The 17,136-nt window shown below is 45.1% G+C and overlaps 4 protein-coding genes across 4 annotated transcripts; 3 read left to right on the plus strand and 1 right to left on the minus strand.

Moving 5' to 3' along the window:
• Positions 1 to 1,523: 1,523 nt before the first annotated feature.
• ATNIH1004_002233 (uncharacterized protein) lies at positions 1,524 to 2,840 on the plus strand (the record flags this gene model as incomplete). The annotated part of the gene is made up of 1 exon (XM_033566928.1): positions 1,524 to 2,840. One exon carries the CDS (start codon positions 1,524 to 1,526, stop codon positions 2,838 to 2,840), a length of 1,317 nt encoding a protein of 438 aa, XP_033428923.1.
• A 2,481-nt stretch (positions 2,841 to 5,321) lies between these two features.
• On the minus strand, positions 5,322 to 6,038 carry ATNIH1004_002234 (uncharacterized protein; the record flags this gene model as incomplete). The annotated part of the gene is made up of 1 exon (XM_033566929.1): positions 5,322 to 6,038. One exon carries the CDS (start codon positions 6,036 to 6,038, stop codon positions 5,322 to 5,324), a length of 717 nt encoding a protein of 238 aa, XP_033428924.1.
• Positions 6,039 to 10,092: 4,054 nt separating this feature from the next.
• On the plus strand, positions 10,093 to 10,569 carry ATNIH1004_002235 (uncharacterized protein; the record flags this gene model as incomplete). Its single annotated transcript, XM_033566930.1, has 1 exon — positions 10,093 to 10,569. The coding sequence occupies one exon, from the start codon at positions 10,093 to 10,095 to the stop codon at positions 10,567 to 10,569; it is 477 nt and encodes a 158-aa protein (XP_033428925.1).
• Positions 10,570 to 13,532: 2,963 nt separating this feature from the next.
• On the plus strand, positions 13,533 to 15,432 carry ATNIH1004_002236 (carotenoid oxygenase family protein; the record flags this gene model as incomplete). Its single annotated transcript, XM_033566931.1, has 5 exons — positions 13,533 to 13,589; positions 13,663 to 14,064; positions 14,113 to 14,205; positions 14,278 to 15,087; positions 15,151 to 15,432. The coding sequence occupies 5 exons, from the start codon at positions 13,533 to 13,535 to the stop codon at positions 15,430 to 15,432; spliced, it is 1,644 nt and encodes a 547-aa protein (XP_033428926.1).
• Positions 15,433 to 17,136: the final 1,704 nt, after the last annotated feature.

Here is a 17,136-nt window from a genome sequence, read left to right on the forward strand (position 1 = left end):
CTAAAAACCGAATCAGAACTAAAATGGCAAGACGTCCAATCCTCGCATGCTTTATAAACTGACATTGACTGATTTAGGCCAGTAGGTGCATTTGCTACGTTCGTATATCAGATCATTGCATCCAGGCAGAATCGTGTCTTTCGTTTCCACGCATTTCTCATCATCACTCCTTCGGAGATTTAGTGATCTCCAGCTGCATGGTGACTATTAATGCCTACCTGTACCCATAACAGAAGAATTGCACGTATGCATCTGCTTGTGGAACGCTGATTGTTGTATTGGGCATGCTATGGATTCCATTAGAACTGCGGCGCGCTATAGAATCCGAGAAGATGGACATACTTTGGGGTGCATTTAAACCATGGAACATCTGCGGAGGCCCCTTTGCAGTCATCCATAGAATGTAGAGCAGCCTATAAATTTTGTGAGAACGAGTTATTATCAACGTAGCAGATGTAGGAAATCCAGGAACTCTTACTGTTTTCGCTGTAACAAGTGTTACCCATGCCAATGAAAATATTACGAAAGGGAAGTTGAAAAATTGCATTTTTCAGCTGATAAGGGTGTTCTTATTGTCTTCTTTCGCTTCTTGCTGGCGACAAATACCGTATGACAAAATGCCACAATTAGGTAGACTCTAACATGGTGACTGTTGAGAGGGAGTTGGAAGTATTTTATATCCCAATGTTCATGCAATAGGTGAAAGGCGCTTCGAAATAAACAAGCTGCATGCCGTAGTAACATATTACTAACTACAGTGATGATAATTTACAGACGACCACTTTCATTGAGTATGATGCCTGCTTATGCAGGGGGTTACATTAGGTATTGGAGTTATATACGCTAGCATTTGTGGCTGGCTACAATGTCTCCGGCCTGCATATTAAACAAAATCATTGTGGAGCCAGCCATTCCAACTAGTTCTGCAGCCATCAGCCTGTATTTAAATTACTTTTTCTTAGCACATAGCATTGTAACTATATGTTGTTATACATTGTAAAAATTACAAAATGCAGTCGATATCAAATCTGTTGAAAATGGCTGCAGTAGATCTGTAAATCAGAAAGTTTCTAATACGAATGTTCAGCTGAGGCTGTGATTATGAAGGTTCAGCTGAGGCTGCAACATGCAGCACTAGCCAGCCAAGAAGATAACCAAAACGTCATATTTCCTTCATCGACTGCAAGTAGTCGGGGTAATGCGAAACAGTCTATTCGTTACACAGACTGTATGTCGGCACTCCAGTCAATCCGGTTGCATTTTCAGACACAAGTCTGTGATGGAGACTTTCTATTGAACGGATCAATTTGCCTCATCTACATCCATACATTTATTGTAACACTCAGACTACTGCACTGTATTATTAGGAGGCAAACTGATGGAAAAGCATTTAAGAACTAAGAACCACCCTCAGAAAGGCCCCGGTGCCTTGCTATCGGAATCATTCTACGGTCTCTTTTGGTTGTCTTAGTCGAATCAACTTTGCTTTATTCCCCCATAACTCGAACTCATAAGGTACAAAAATGTCCCAGTATACTCCCATAAACTGGCCACCTCCCCCACTTGGGGACTGGCCCTCAAACAGGGCCGCCCTAACCTATGTTCGTGAACAACTTCGAGAAGCGGAACGCAACCCGACGCCTTTCCACGACGTTATCAAAGACTTCAAGAAGCTTGTGGATGAGGACCCTGCTCTAAAAGTCCTTTCTGAAAAAATGTTTCAGGAAATACCTATAGTGGAAGGAGACGTAACGTTTGAAGCCAAAAATTTCAATGACGCATTAAAGGTCTGCAACGCTATCCTGACCTCTCCACCATATGTGAGGACGTCTGGGGCAGATATTAGTGCCATTACCGTCCCGTTTAATGCTGTTTTTAACTGGCCAGCGGCCACGACCAGCGGCTACGCATTTTTTTTAAACCCGGAGGTCAATGGAAAATTGAAAAATATGATCAACAAGTGGGGTGAGTTCCTAAGCGGACCGGACTCTACAAAATACCTTGCGTCGGACATACCCCATGATGAGGAGGGCAAATACTGGTTCAGTGATGGTTACCAACAGAGAATGAAGGAGTATGGGCAATGGATTGGAAAAAATATTGAAGATCTCTACGACTGCAACCCACATTTGTCCACCTGGGGTTTCAATAGCTGGGATGCCTTTTTTACACGCAGCTTTCGTGAGGATGTCCGCGCCCTAAGTAAAGACGACAGGGACAATGAAAAACTTATCGTGAACCCCTGCGAGGCTGGATACCAGAACTTAAGTTTGAGGGTTAACGATCGCGATACATTCTGGCTTAAAGCTCAGCCGCATTCAATGCTGAATATGCTGAACTTCGATTCCAACAGCTACAAGTTTTTTAACGGTACTGTCTATCAAGGCTGGCTCAGCTCGGCATGCTACCACCGCTGGCATGCTCCTATCTCGGGAACAGTAACAAAGATTGTACAAGTCCCGGGAACATACTACTCGAACGTTCGATCAAATCTCTATCCAAGTCCAGATCCATCTGGCCCAAATCTCTCCCAGAACTATTTGTCCTCGGTAGCGACGCGAGCTTTAATCTTTATTGAAGCAGATAATAAGGATATCGGCCTTGTATGTTTCATAGCAATCGGGATGAATGAAATATCAAGCTGTGAAGTTACTGTCAAAATGGGCCAGCATGTAACCAAAGGACATGAGCTTGGTATGTTCCACATGGGTGGGTCGGCTTTTTGCCTGGTGTTTGAGCACCGTGCGAAACTTCAATTTGAGAGAGAACCAGATAAGACAGACGACAACCCTCACCAGATGTTCAAACTTAATAGCCCTTTAGCGCATGTGCAAAACTAATCCAGATTCTGGGAGAGGGCTAGGAATGTCTGTGGCCGTTGGTATTGTCTCACCTCCTTACCGCTTTGGTGGAAATGAAGTACTGGCCTCAGCAACATAAATAGGAAGTGACTGGCTATATCTTCTGGGATTGACCTTGATATCTTTATTATCTTGCGAAGAACCGTCTCCTCTATGGTACCGGAAAGATTATATTATAAAGCTGGAATGTATGTACTGTACGGATTCCTTAATGCTAGGTAAATATTCTCGCCGGTCTCAGCCTCAGGGGTTTCCGCAGACCCACCACAGCATAGAGTGATATAACTATGTACTTGCAAGGGGTGAATCCTGCTCTCCAACTGAGTTCTGAATCATATCTAGTCACAAGTATCGGTAATTCAATATTTATCAATGATTACGACGGCACTGCATGGTTCAACTATAGAATAGTTATTAGGATACCATTTCTTGCAAATCGCGGCTCAATTAGGTAAACTGTTGTTGATTTGACACATAATTCGTATAGGTACGTCTTGTCACGACTGAGCAAGCGATTTGACACTCGTACCTATTTAGCAGTTTGATTCTACATAGCAATCTAAGCGGATCAATATAAAATATCTGTAGGACAAAACTAATATAAGGATTCCCCACCATTTTTTTTTATTTGGGCCATCCACCGATAATTGCCCCCCTCCAAATGGGGTCAGCGCACTCAGTATTTGGGTGTTTGTCCTGTGCAGATAGCAAAGGAGGGAGAAATAATATTTTCAATTACTAGATCCATTACTTAATAGTATTAATTCTTAATTATATTCGAAAAGAGCCACCAGATTCAAGGGCAGTGGTAATCTCATATTGACCTGCTCGCTAAGCGTATTGGGCTGGTGGATTAAATCCAAATCCACATACAAGAGTAACACAAGTATTGTTATAATGTATACTATAAAGCTGTATTTTCTATGCGCTGGATATGACACCTTGTCTATCTAGATAATTAACTTGCTAATGCCTAAGAACTATGGACTTGCTGGTGTTACTGATGTTTATTTACTTCTCTCTTCAGACCCACCTGGGCGCGAGCGACATGGAACCTCATCGATCCAGGATTACTCACTAAGCACTCGGCACATGCACCACTATAGTGACCAAAACTCAACTTATGAACCCATTGTTACAGGCTATCTGTGAGTATTTTCTCACGACACGAAACTGGTTTTAGTGGGGAGAGAAACGGGATGAATCCGCCTCCAGGCCCTATTTTCAGGCTTGTGTAGCGATTAGATCAGTCCCGGTGGAAAGCACAGCCGTTGCATCGTGACTCGGTCATCAATCATAATATTCTGACTGAAATAAATGTATGGGATCATGGGCGGGACAATAGCCGCGAGACAGCTATCAGCATGATGGTTGCGGGATTAAAGTTCCCCGGGAAAATGGGGGAACACAATTCATTCCGAGTAGTCATCTATGTTGAGTGCACAAACTTGTATAGAACTGAAGACATTTAGAAATTAAATCGCCAAACAGTGGTTCCATAAAGGTCTACAAATTGCGAAACACGTTCAGATACCACACTCTGCGTCGCTGCGGGACTGGAAAAAGGAGATGCCCATATTTTCTTGGCATCCGTCTATCATGGAGGCGGATATAACAGTACCACTGGGGAGCATCGTCTAGTATATTTGACTTTTATGGTCCGCGGATATCTCAGGTGGGAGGAGAATCAGTTCCTGGCTGTCATATAAGATGCAGCTAAGAAGTATGATCAACTCATCCAGGAAATTATCATGTGTAAGATTAGCGATCCAGCTTGTGGGTGGGTAGAGAATCGGGACCCTTACTATGTTCTTTATCCGGAGTAGCTGGAAGGTGTAAAGGCAAAGGATTTTTGAGTAATGATGTCTATTACCAATAAACCTTGTTCTGGGCAATTAACATAACTATATGTATACGCTCACACGCTCATATATATATATATATAACTATATTCTAACCAGTATACTTCAATAGGAAGAACTTAAACTGGTCCGCTAGATAATCCGGTCTGCTACCACCGCTTCCATTACTTCCCAAGCGTAGGTAGCAGTAAGATGGTTCGGTAGGAGTTTGGAAGAGACTGGCGAAGAATATCTTTGTCATATATTACTACTGGTACTGGAAGCTGATACTTTCAATATTTTCCCACAAAGACATCCATCCATAAAGTACCTGTTCATGAGAGGTAATTGTTTTTAAAAAGATTGTTCGTTCCCAGAATATGATTTATAACTTTTATATTCGTTAATTATGATGGTGATATATTGTCACAGCCGATCCCTTCTGGTGTATCAGCATCTTTGATAAAAGCTACAATCTATAGGTTCTTAAGAATATACTTCTAGATCTAACTGTTTCATTGGCTCGCTAAGTGGCTTGGACATAAATAGGCGACCAAAAGCAACCCAAAAATCTCATCACGTAAGTCAAAGGAAGTGAATGCTGGGCCCTGGTCCAACCCTAGTTCACGAGTTCCCACTCTTCGCCAGCATAGCTGGCTCGATAAACAAGATACGGGTCATTGCCTTCACTACTCCAGTCAACCCCGAAATTTCCATTGTAAAAACAACCGAAACTGAACTGGAAGGGTGACTGTGCAGTAGTCACAATCTGATTACTCACGCCAACGTCCTGACTTCCACTTGCGTTAAGAGCGGACAATTGGACAAGATCCTTCCTTTCAAGCACTCGACGATCATCTGACTGCCTATTTCGTTCAGAGTCATCTCGGTATATTTGAAACTTAGTAGCTTTTCTGGTATCAAGATAAATATTTGTATCTTTGAGAAACCAGTACAAATGGGGAGTGGACTTCGTGCGGATATAATAAGAACCTCCGGATCGATATTCCACGTTAGCTGTAGGGTCATTGTGGATGATGGGCATGGCACCGGTGGCATGATTGTTATCGTATCCACTGATCCTAGCAACCATGGTAGTCGGAATAAGGTCTTTTGCATTGCTGTCAATGAAGTAGTAAGGGCGTGATTCGGCGCTCATGAAGAAAGACCAGAATTGAGGAGTGTGTCTCACTATATCGTCGAGCGGATTAGTTGTAGTTCTGGTCGTGATACACCGGTTGTAGAATTCGTCCGCATATTGTCTATTAGGGAATACGAGAATCTCGCGACCATTATACTGGTTTCCCTCCCAGTTGAGATAAACCTGATACACCATCTGATGAAAGGGTATAAATATCTGTAGATTGCTGACAGGGTAGTATTCTCACCTTGACGAGAGAGAAACTCAAAGTATCTGGATTTTATAAAGATGATTTTGATGACTTGACTTACTGTTCCTTGGGAGACAGTTGTCCCTTTATATAATTTTTTGACATACATTGACAGGTTGCGTAATTTCAGAATAGCGCCACCTACCTCACTTTAGAGCAGGGGGCGATCAGGCTGCTCGAAACCAGCCAGTAGGGGGAACGTATTCACTGTTGCTGGCTGAAGATGCAACCGCAATCACTTTCCTAGAATCCACAGGATCCGGAGAACAATTTTCTTTTCGTACGAACTCAGACTAGTAGTCCTGGCTCGAAATAATTGGCCTATATTCTGCATCTCCGCATTTCTTCTGCTCGTCCAGGCACGAACGCCCAGGCTCAGCCGATTGAATATGACGTCAGCATTGTATACGCATTCGGTAATGACTTTCAGCGTACATGAAGACACTCCCCGTGATTATTGTTATTTATGCTTGGTTTCTAAACAGAGTTCGCAGTTCAACCCTGACTTAATTACTTTAGTCTCGGAACAGAAATATGGCATAGCAGGTATTTATCCAAAGAACAAGAGTGCATTGAGCCGCTAGCCAACTTTTCTCTAGTCAGGAGCAGTGATATTCATTATCAGTACGCCCATAGTTAGTGCATCTGCTGGATATGCCGCAGCGGACTAACGCACGTAGATGAGAACAGAAAAATGGTCATGCATGGCACATTCACTCACTGGTTGTTTATATTCAGCCAGCCACATTGGACGCAATGTTTTCAGCTCGTCCGCTCTCGTTTAGCTGCAGAACTGCAGTGGGAACTATACCCAGGTGGTGACTAATCACCTGTTTGTAATAACTAGTTATGTCTCATATACCGTAATTAGTGGGTCATATCAAGCATGTGCGTAGTATAATTAATATTACAGTGTTATACCCCATTTTACTGGCATTAAAGGTCCGGGGAATCAACCGGCTGCCTTACAGTCGCTAATTAACTTTACTAATAATTTTTTTTTCCGGTCGGTTCGCAATATTCTGTATAAGTATCTTCTAAATGGAACATCAAGTACGAAATTGACTAGGAACTATTTAACATGGTTCTATAGAGGGTATCTTGCTGAATCTTTTGACCTTGATCTGCTTGATCTAAAGCTAACTGCGTTGTTTCAACTAAGTAGTCCTTCGAGTCGAAATACCTTGTATAACTAACTCTTTTCCTCCTGTTCTAGCATCCGTGGACGCAAGTTCTGAACTTCAATATCTCTAATCATCTGGTTAAACTTCTCTATGGAAACTTGTTGAAATTCATCATGCACAGCAGCTATTGTCGCATTTAGGTCCCCAGAGAAAAATTCTTCTTCATTAAAGATAACACCGCATGCTCGAATTACTTTATAAATCTTGGAAGCCAAATGCGGTAGATATTAGTGGAGTCATACCCCACCAGGTATCCTATCTGTGGTTTCGGCTTGATTCGCTAGAGTCTGTGTTTAAAGCAGGCCATGACCTCCCAAGGGAAACTGTACGAATGCTGGCCACTAAAGGTAAACCCAATAGTTTTCAATTCATTAGTTTCCTTGCGTGGGTAAGTGCTAAATTATACAAACTATAGAATTTGTCATAGAAAAAAAATAAACAAAACCTGGTTTGGTAACAACTACGACACTGAATTGTCCTATTGTTCTATGTGTAGCAGACGTCTCTTTCTAGGCTGTTAAGCCGTGGCCAGCATTCACAACAGGGCTTTCGTAGCCTTTAGAATGACTAACCTCAGCTTCTTCAGATGCGTATCGAATGAATGATTTCTGACGTATTAGCATCCCGTAGAATTGAAAATATCCTGCTTCGCATCTGCACTACCCTACAGCCTATGCAGGATGATAGGCATTTGCCATGAACCATGATTTCTATTTACGGCATAATGGGACTATAACCTAACTGGGAAGCTCTAATATCGCCGACTGGTGTGGGTCCGTTGTTTTGCTTAACGCCGATAGCCTGCCATATAGTACTTTTGAAGCCTAATTAGAGCTATGCATTAGAAAGGATTCCTCTGAAAGTGAATGTAAGATATTATGTCGGTCTCATTCAGCTGGTACGAATTCTAGATGCTGCAGCATCTCAGCACACCCATGTTCCACTGACTGGAAACAGAAACTACCCGAGTAGCCTTCCAGCTCACTGCTGGTCCTTACAGAGAATCTCCACTATGACTATAAAGTTGAATTGGACATAGTCACTTGAGACCTAAGTCTGCGGGGATTATCTTCCAATGCTTTCGTGCCTTGCGATGGGGATCTATTGGAATCATGCACATCCTAGCCCCGGCTGGCTGAGATAGTGATCGAGAGTTAACAATTAGAGGTCTATGGATGTGACGAACTCGTAATTATCCTTTCCTGCAGAAGTAAATGTTCTACGACTATCCAAAATAAATATACAACACCGAAAATCCGTCTTTCAGCCACCGAAACGTAAAGTTTAAGAATTGTACGACTCATACTCTGCTTTGAGTGTTAGCAGATTCTGAATTGAAGTTGGCACCAGGAAAAGCATCACTACCAATTAACCTTCCTAATCGTTCACAAGGTCATCTCAAAGAGCCGCCATCGTTATGCACATCAATTTCAGATAAATCCAAATCCCAGCTTTGATCCCCCAGCGATACTTAATTCTATGGTCCATAGGTTGTGTTTGATCCAAGCGATGACACAAGCGATGCTGCCAACTATCATTAGGACACCGCCTAGTCCTTCCTCTTGGCAGTGGTCCATCGTCGTCGGAGTCATCTGGTTTCTGTTTCCTCGGGCTCGACCTTCGAGACTTGCTCCGAAGAAGCATCAAACGGCACTGCCCAGCACGGCAAGTCTTCACGGACGGTCCGACTTCCCTTCCAGCCTCGGTTGATCCCGCGAGGGAGTCATGCAGCACAAGGCGGCGTGGTAAGCCCGACTGTGGAAATAAGCTTATATGTTGAAAGAATGTCCATGCAAACCGTGTAAGTATATACTCGGGAGCAACTCCCAAGATTGGCTGCAGGCTCACATTAAGGCAAAGTGTAGTGAGCTCATGCGGCTTTGGAGAATTGAAAATATGCGTAACGTATGCCGAAGGTTGGCCTGCCTTAGACTCTGTACAGCTGAATGTAGCAAATGCACATTACACCGAATATCTGGAAAAAGAACGCGAGCGTTTGAAGTGGATCAAAGGCCCGAGATTTAGAATAGGAAAGCTCTGAGTGAATTGAAAGCTGGCAAGAAGTCTTGGCACAACGCATTTGTTTTCCATTATTTGCTATGCTTATATCAACTGGCCACTGAGTAATAGGCATGTATAAAGCTTTACTCACTACCATAACTAAACTTCACAGCTGAAGCACGACTCCAAAAACAAAGATGGAAAGAAAGAGGCGGGGAGAAATTAAGACATCAAACAATGCTACAGAAAGCTCCTCATACAAATACTAGCACAATATAGGTCTGGACGAGCCAGCAGTCCAGGGATTTGTTCTGTTAGAAGTGAGCATCGAAGGAATTTGGCAAAGTCATTCTACAGGGGTACGTAAAGGCATTGATTGGGCATCTCGCTCAGTGCGAAGTGAAGACGAGAAGAGCTAAGGTGTGGATGAATGATGTCAGATTGTGCTAGTACCACCATGAGGGTAAATATTGTACATTCTGGATTGTGAGATTATCTCCTATCTATCTATTGCGGGCAAGGAAGCAATCTAAAGGCAATTAATTAAATTAACCTGCCGACGTTGATACGCCTGCAGAATGCAAGCCAAGAGCGCCACTCAGGACCGTCCACCAAACAGACGTCTTCAAATTCCCCGCTGCGATGGCACGCGCATCTCGACTGTCGTTTTCTTGATCTCTGGCGCCAGAGGCTGCCGGGTGCTCGATTTTATATTAACAACCTCTGGTTCTCCCACTTATCATCGAAACACTTCGTTTCCCCTCTGCATCGATTTCTCCTCACTGGTCTATGCAGACTAGTTACATCGTTCTCCATGGCGACTTCAGCATCCTTGACGACCCCTCTGGCAGTAGCGCTGTCCCCGCCGGTGCAAGCCTTTTCGCAGCGGGCTATTCCCATCAACGTCTCCATCCACAACGGCGCTGCGGTCCCCGTCACCATAATCAACTGGAACACTCCCTTGGACCCCCGAGCGGCCGTCCTCGGGGTATTCGAAGTGCGTGACACGACCACCAACGATGCAGTTCCGCTGGACACGATCAAGATATCACGACCATTACCCCCGTCGTCGGACGAGCTCGTGGAGATCCCGGCGGGACAGTCGGTCGAGACCGTGGTGAACTTACCAAGTGGAAGATTGGTCAGTGGAAAGGAATACACAGTGCAGGCAAAGGGGATCTGGCATGCCGTGTGGCAGATGGCGCGTAATGAGGTGTCGGAGGCAAAGTTGGAGCATTTCGAGGATGCCAGGAGGGGGGAGTTCGTGTCCAACCAGATTCGGTTGGCCTGAGACTATTCATGCAGTCCTGTCTACAGAGTAACTACTCCAGGGAATAATTGAATGATGAATGATTGGACTCCCAACTAAATCTGACCCACTCATTACAGTAAAGCCATACCAAGAATTGATCGACCCCTGAATTCGGCCCGTCCCTCGTTTTAAAATTGTAGAAGCAGACATATTCCACGGATGTGATCAAAGAACATATTTATATCGTACCCAGGTTACCTGACGCCCACTTTCGTCTGCCGCCCTATTTATATCTACACGCCGACTTATTAGATAGATTTTAATAAACCACAATACCATTAGTATAGACTCAGCTGAAAAGCAATTGCAAATAGAGAATCCTTGAAACCAGGGAAAAAGTCAGTTACTCGAAATTTGCCAAAAATTACGGCTTAGCCGGTAAATGTGGTCAAGGCATCACCGCGGTATACAGGCCTCTCGAGACAACCAGTACGAAAATCAACGACTTCTCAACAACCAGGAGCCGAAAGAGCACTTAAATGGATTAATCAACTCACTGGGCCCGGCTTACCACCATTCCCATTAGCGCAACCCTTTCTCAACTGATCAATGTATCATCCCAGCCATATTTCCTTGGTATATTCTAACCTAGCTGACTTATGTGATGACCTCACCTTAGACATCGCGTTCAGCTCAAAGCAGTGACGTGATGTTTATTTGGTTTGCAGGCAGACCGTACTAGGATGAGAACGGGTTGAGGGCACTGGGCTAGGGCTGGGAAGCTCCCCACCATTTGACCCTATGGCGGCGTTGCTCCGCTGGTACCACTGGGGGGCCTGAGCACCCGACAAGGCTGCCCAGCAAACTTATATGCGCCCACCTCGGCGTACGGGCAGGACTCGGGCAAGAACCCCCCGCAAGCGCAAGGACAGCAAAACCACTTAGGTAGTCATGTACTATATCATGTAACGAAATAAGTGGCTACGTGCTTAGTTCACTAATTTAACAGATGACTCACTATATCATGCAGGGATATGGTGACCGACCCAAATAATTCGACGATGCGGGCTGAGAACACGGCCCACTACCTAGCGATTCCATTGAATGGCGTATCCACGGCCGCTGCCCCTGTTAAGCGGCTTCTAGCTAACGCTAGTAATCCATCCCGTATCGGCCAATGATTCTGGACGGGATCGGTCACTTATACTCATGTATTCCCGGAGCAGCTCGTACGCTCTGATCTTTCAGCTGATCAGGTTACTGGCTTGATGGTTTGACAAGCTTATTTAGGCAATTGCCCCTCATCAGTTGGATTTGCCGGGGCGCCATTCCCGCGCCCCAAACATCTACAGTGTTGGTCCAACAAGCAAAAATCCACCAATTTTCCAAGCGGGTCTGACCATCGCGATCTAGCGGGATGGCTAAGTGGACCTATTATGTAGGGAGATACGGTGTGCTGGTTCCAGGCGTTGGGATCGGTTGTAACGAGTAATTGAGTCCAATCCGAAGAGACCTTGTCAGAATAGGCAGATATACCGGTACTACGTACAAACTGTAACAGCGCTACTATTTGTGGTGAAGTGGTATATCTCACAAGACCCTACTTGGACTGCTAATTATCCTAGTAATATCTTCTAATGATCAGTGACAGGAAGGAAATAGCCATGAAATACCCTATGTACTACTTTATGATTTCAACTTATTTTTATTTTATTTTCAATTTCCAGCTGTGTAAAGAAGATGGACAATCACATAGTTAGCTGATTCAGTTATGTCAGAGGTCCTGTCTTGATATTGTATTCATCTTTCTTCCTGACTGCAGTATCGCTGCATTAGCGCTAGACCCTACTGTATAACCAGGCCTTACTGTCTCAGACGACCCACAATAGTCATGCTCAATACAACTATGTGACAGCCAGATTATGCTGCGTTAGGTAGAACTACACTAAATTGGCAAGGTACGGAAGTGATTGCCTACTTTCCAACCCACACATAGAAATTGAACATTTTATCTACATGCCCATCATACCCATCATACCCCAAATCCAGGCACCAACTCTCCTCATCTACCGGAGGCTTCCAGGGATAGAACTGTTCAGTTATGTGTCCCATACGATGGACAGTTGTTTTGACCGGAACACTGATCAATCAACGGAACTACTAGGCGGCCATGAATTCGTGATAAGAATCGATATCTCTCCAAATTATGATATTGGAGATGACCAGAAATCTAACAGTGTGGTGTTGAAAATTGGGCTCCACATCCGAAAGATTGAAAGATGGCCTTAGAGTTATGTAATAAATAATGCTAGCCCAGGTACTGGTAGGGCAAGGTGGCTGATGCTCGAAGAGGGGACGGTTTGTTCCATCCGTGTTCGGTGAGGTATAACCTTGGACAGTCTTAACTGGTTGGGTTCGACATGGACGGTGTGACCAGAGCGAGAATGGCCGCCCACTCCAGGGCACAAGCCAGTATAGGGGCACTAGCCAGATCATTCGACCCCAGATTCCAAGTCACTCACTGATGACAAATAATACATCCACGCGCCAGAGTGCCAATCCAATCGGAACAATCAATATAATGGCCCCGCCATCCCAGAAAGCCCCCAGGCCCAGTCCAGGCGTTGCAGCAAACCTGGATCAGTCTGCTTGAACGACATCGAGCGTCCAGCAGCTGTCAGGATTCCTGGCCTTAGGTATGAATAATCATGCTGCCTTATCCGATGACATATGTAGGAGCACAGACGACGGAGATATAAAGTGGCCGATCCAATCGGAATGGAGTAAATGCAGGTCTAGAAACTGGCTGCGGGGTTGGTTGAGGGGGTGGCTTGTAGCGACGTCTTTAGGGTCTTTGTGTCCAAAAGCCTAGTCAATCAAGGTCTCTCTGTAGGAGGGGGTCAAATAAAATCGTCGCAAGCCTGGAATTTTTTGGCCACATTCAAATCCTTTCCTTTCCCAATGATTTGGGAGAAGCCCTCTGTTCGGTTGTTAACGACCAAATGGCTCAAATCGAGAGTTGCAAGGCTCCATTTAACGATTGGCCAAATGATGCAGGCGTAGGTATTAGTATCTGATAGCAGGAACCCCTCTGAAAATTCAGTAATCGCTGAGCACTGCGCCACGGAACAGTTTGAAGCGTCAGTCGAGCATCGAGAGCCCGTTGAATTAACAGTCACCGGGTCAATCCCCTCGTACCTGGCTGGTACGCTGTACCGAATCGGCCCAGGGACGTACAAGGTTGAGGGCAGCGCGTACCAACTCAGTCACTGGTTCGATGGGTTCTCGTATTTGCATCGATTCCAGCTGGTGGCGCAACCGACAGGAAAATGCAAGGTGCTCTACAATTCGCGCGGACAGGTCGATGCATTGATCGAGGAAGCACGCAAGTCGGGGACACTGAAGGGTCTCACATTTGGCCAGAAACGGGATCCATGCGAGAGCATCTTCCGGAAGGTAAAAGTGTTCTTTAGACCCGCATTTAATCAAAAAAACTCAGAGCTTGTCAATGCCGGTGTCACCATCTATGCCAATGTATGTTCCCAGTGATAGGTATACCAGGATATGCTGATAGAGCAGTAGGCCCCCGGTGTGCCTCGTCACTTGAAACAGTCCAGATCCTCCTCGCCATTTAGCAGCCTGACGTCACTAACAGATGCCAATATACTGAAACACGTAAGGCTATTACTATCTGAGACCATAATGTGCACGAAAGACAGCCAATCTAATTCAGCGGAACCCCCATAGATCGACCCCGAGACTTTGCAGCCTTTGGGAGTCACACGCCAGGACAGTCTGCACCCCGATCTTAAGGGTCCGCTTTCGTGCGCTCATGCCGAGTTTGACGCGGCATCGGGGGACATGTACAATTACAACCTAGACCTAGGGAGGTACGCAACTTATCGAATATTCCGGACCTGTGCAGCGACCGGTGCCACGAAGATTATCGCAACCATCAGGGGTCCCGACGTCAAGCCCGCGTATCTTCACTCCTTCTTTCTCAGTGAGGATTACGTGATCCTCTGTATTTGGCCCGCCATCATTCGTATGAATGGCATTCAGATTCTTTGGAAAAGAAACTTGGCCGATGCCATTCAGTTCAATCCCAGTCTGCAAGCGCGGTGGTATGTGGTTGACCGGAAACAGGGTAGAGGGGTTGTAGCCATGTACTTGAGCCCTGCCTTCTTCAGCTTCCATACGATCAACGCATGGCAGAAGGACAACGGTGATGGTACTATAGATGTCATGTGTGATATCATCCAATATCCCACCGATGAGATGATCCAGCGGGGATATTATGACACCATGGTCTCGACGGGTTCGGAAGTGACCAAGTACTATGGCAGCGAAGCCTCCCGGCCCAGCCTCGTCCGCTATCGTCTACCCGGTGTCCCCAAAAAGGGCCACCGCGAGGCACCAGCTAACGGCACAGATTTTCCGGAGGCAGAAACTCTGCTGAGGATCGACGACAACTGCGTCGGGGACCTCCCCACCATCAACCCAAAGTTCAACACCAAGAAAACGCGATATGTTTACAATCTCGTGAATCAGGGGAAGGTGCTCTTTTTGGCAAAGATATGTTCATAAATTAGGCTAGAGCTGACAATGTGTCTTCCTTAGTCCTCATTTTTTGAAGGCATCGCCAAAGTTGATCTCGAAACGCGAGATTATCAGCTCTGGTGCCACGAGCGGCATACTCCGGGAGAAGCGATTTTCATTCCCGATGGCACAAACGAGGAGGAGGATGCTGGATACCTTCTCAGTGTTGTCCTGGATGGGGATAAAGGTACAAGCTACCTTCTTTGCCTCAACGCGCGAGATATGAAAGAGGTTGGGCGTGCGGAGTGTGATTCAGCAATTGGATTTGGCTTTCATGGATCCCACTACCCGGCAGATAATTAGGTCAGTCTATGGCTCAGATTGAATGTGGTTTGATGTTTTGGGTTTCTTTTACCGTTGAAGGGTGTCCATTCTATAGCTGCCCAGGCTTGTTGCCTAATCGCTTAATGTTTATTGTGCAAAAAACTGCAAGTCCGATGCTTTTTGGGCGATATTTTTTGCGCCGTTAGATGTGATTTTCGGCTAGTCTATTGCAATGTAGCTTCCTACAGAAGGCAGAGTCGAAAGAAGACCCGAAAATTGGATATTTTTCAGTACCTTCGCTGGCTCGATATAATTCCCACCACTAACTCGGTGGATCCGTCCCGGGTCAACTGTAAAGGGCTAGAGTCCGTTTGACCTCTCAGGCCAATGTCCCTATTGTCCCTACTGTCCCTATTGTCCCTACTGTCCCTACTGTCCCTACTGTCCCTTTTGGCCCTGTTGGCCCATTTGGCCCATTGGCCCTCGATCTGTTGGAGCATATCGCCAAGCAATAGGCCAGGTTGTAGATGGGGCGGAACGCGATAAAGTGCATCTGCTATGGACAGACCCTGCTTTCTTTGTGGCTGGACAAACAACTTTTTGAATAGTCTGGTGATTGATGATAATATAACTAAGAATCGCTTCGTACATATCGGGATATGGAACCTTGTTACAAAGTACTGCCTTGTATCATCCGTATACAGCACTTTACCTGGGCTATTTGAATTATATGATCCCAAAAAGGGGTATTACGAACGCTACTCATCCCGACAAATAGAGTAATAGATTCAAAAGAACATACCATCCATTAGTGCTTGGTGAAAGCTTCTACTTGCCACAGTCAGGAATGGTTTGTGGAGACTTGTCAAATAGAGTTGAACGTGGCCAGGATCATGCGACAAAGGAGGGGTCAAAGGTTCTGAGCACACGCAACCGACATATTAATAAGAAGAATAATGACTGCAATTAAGAACTGAATCAAATAAATCGATCAGTTCAAGAACTGCATGCTGAAGGCCTTTTTACAAATAGTTGCCTCTTTCCTATTCGAGACTAACCGGATATTTGACGGTTATTAGTCACCTGGAGTGTGAAATTGTCGGTGGGGAGGGCACAGATTTGACAAGGGGAGACCAGCACGAGGGGGATATATAATAAAAGGAGCTTCATACTGTAGATATATAGTAATGTGTATATATATATTAGGTGTAGGTACAGGTAGGTATAGCACCGTATAGATTGTGATGACCTTGTCACTACTTGAACATCGCGTTGTCCCTTAGTTCCGGGTGCCGGTCTGCACTGTCTTAGCATCTGTATGTATTTGTCAGATATACCGCTAGTCCCGAAGAGTAGATAGAGTATGATTGGTAAAAAGGTCTTATTTGAATGAATTGAGCTGGTTGGGCGCTTCTTGATTATTTTTCTTGGTTATTCTTGATTGATTATTTTGTTGTGTGCTCCGCGGGGGTTTTACCCCGATCTAGTCATATGATTCTGGTTCACCAACGCCCATATTATTTGACAGTATTTAGCCTAGTTCGGGGGTGCCTCCGTACCCCGAATCCCAGACTTCATGCTTCCAACAGTCGCCTTGAGTCATGGATCTGCTGGTTCCCCGCAACTAATTCCTCTCCTCTCAATGTTTGATATTCTCGTTGAAGAACTACCTAGATAGTGGGAATAGATTCATTTGTTATATGAAGATATCCTGTCCTAGATTGAGCTGCGACATAGGTAGAG

Source organism: Aspergillus tanneri (genome assembly GCF_003426965.1).
Source record: "Aspergillus tanneri strain NIH1004 chromosome Unknown AapTan_1_pilon_pilon_pilon, whole genome shotgun sequence".
Classification (NCBI taxonomy): domain Eukaryota; kingdom Fungi; phylum Ascomycota; class Eurotiomycetes; order Eurotiales; family Aspergillaceae; genus Aspergillus; species Aspergillus tanneri.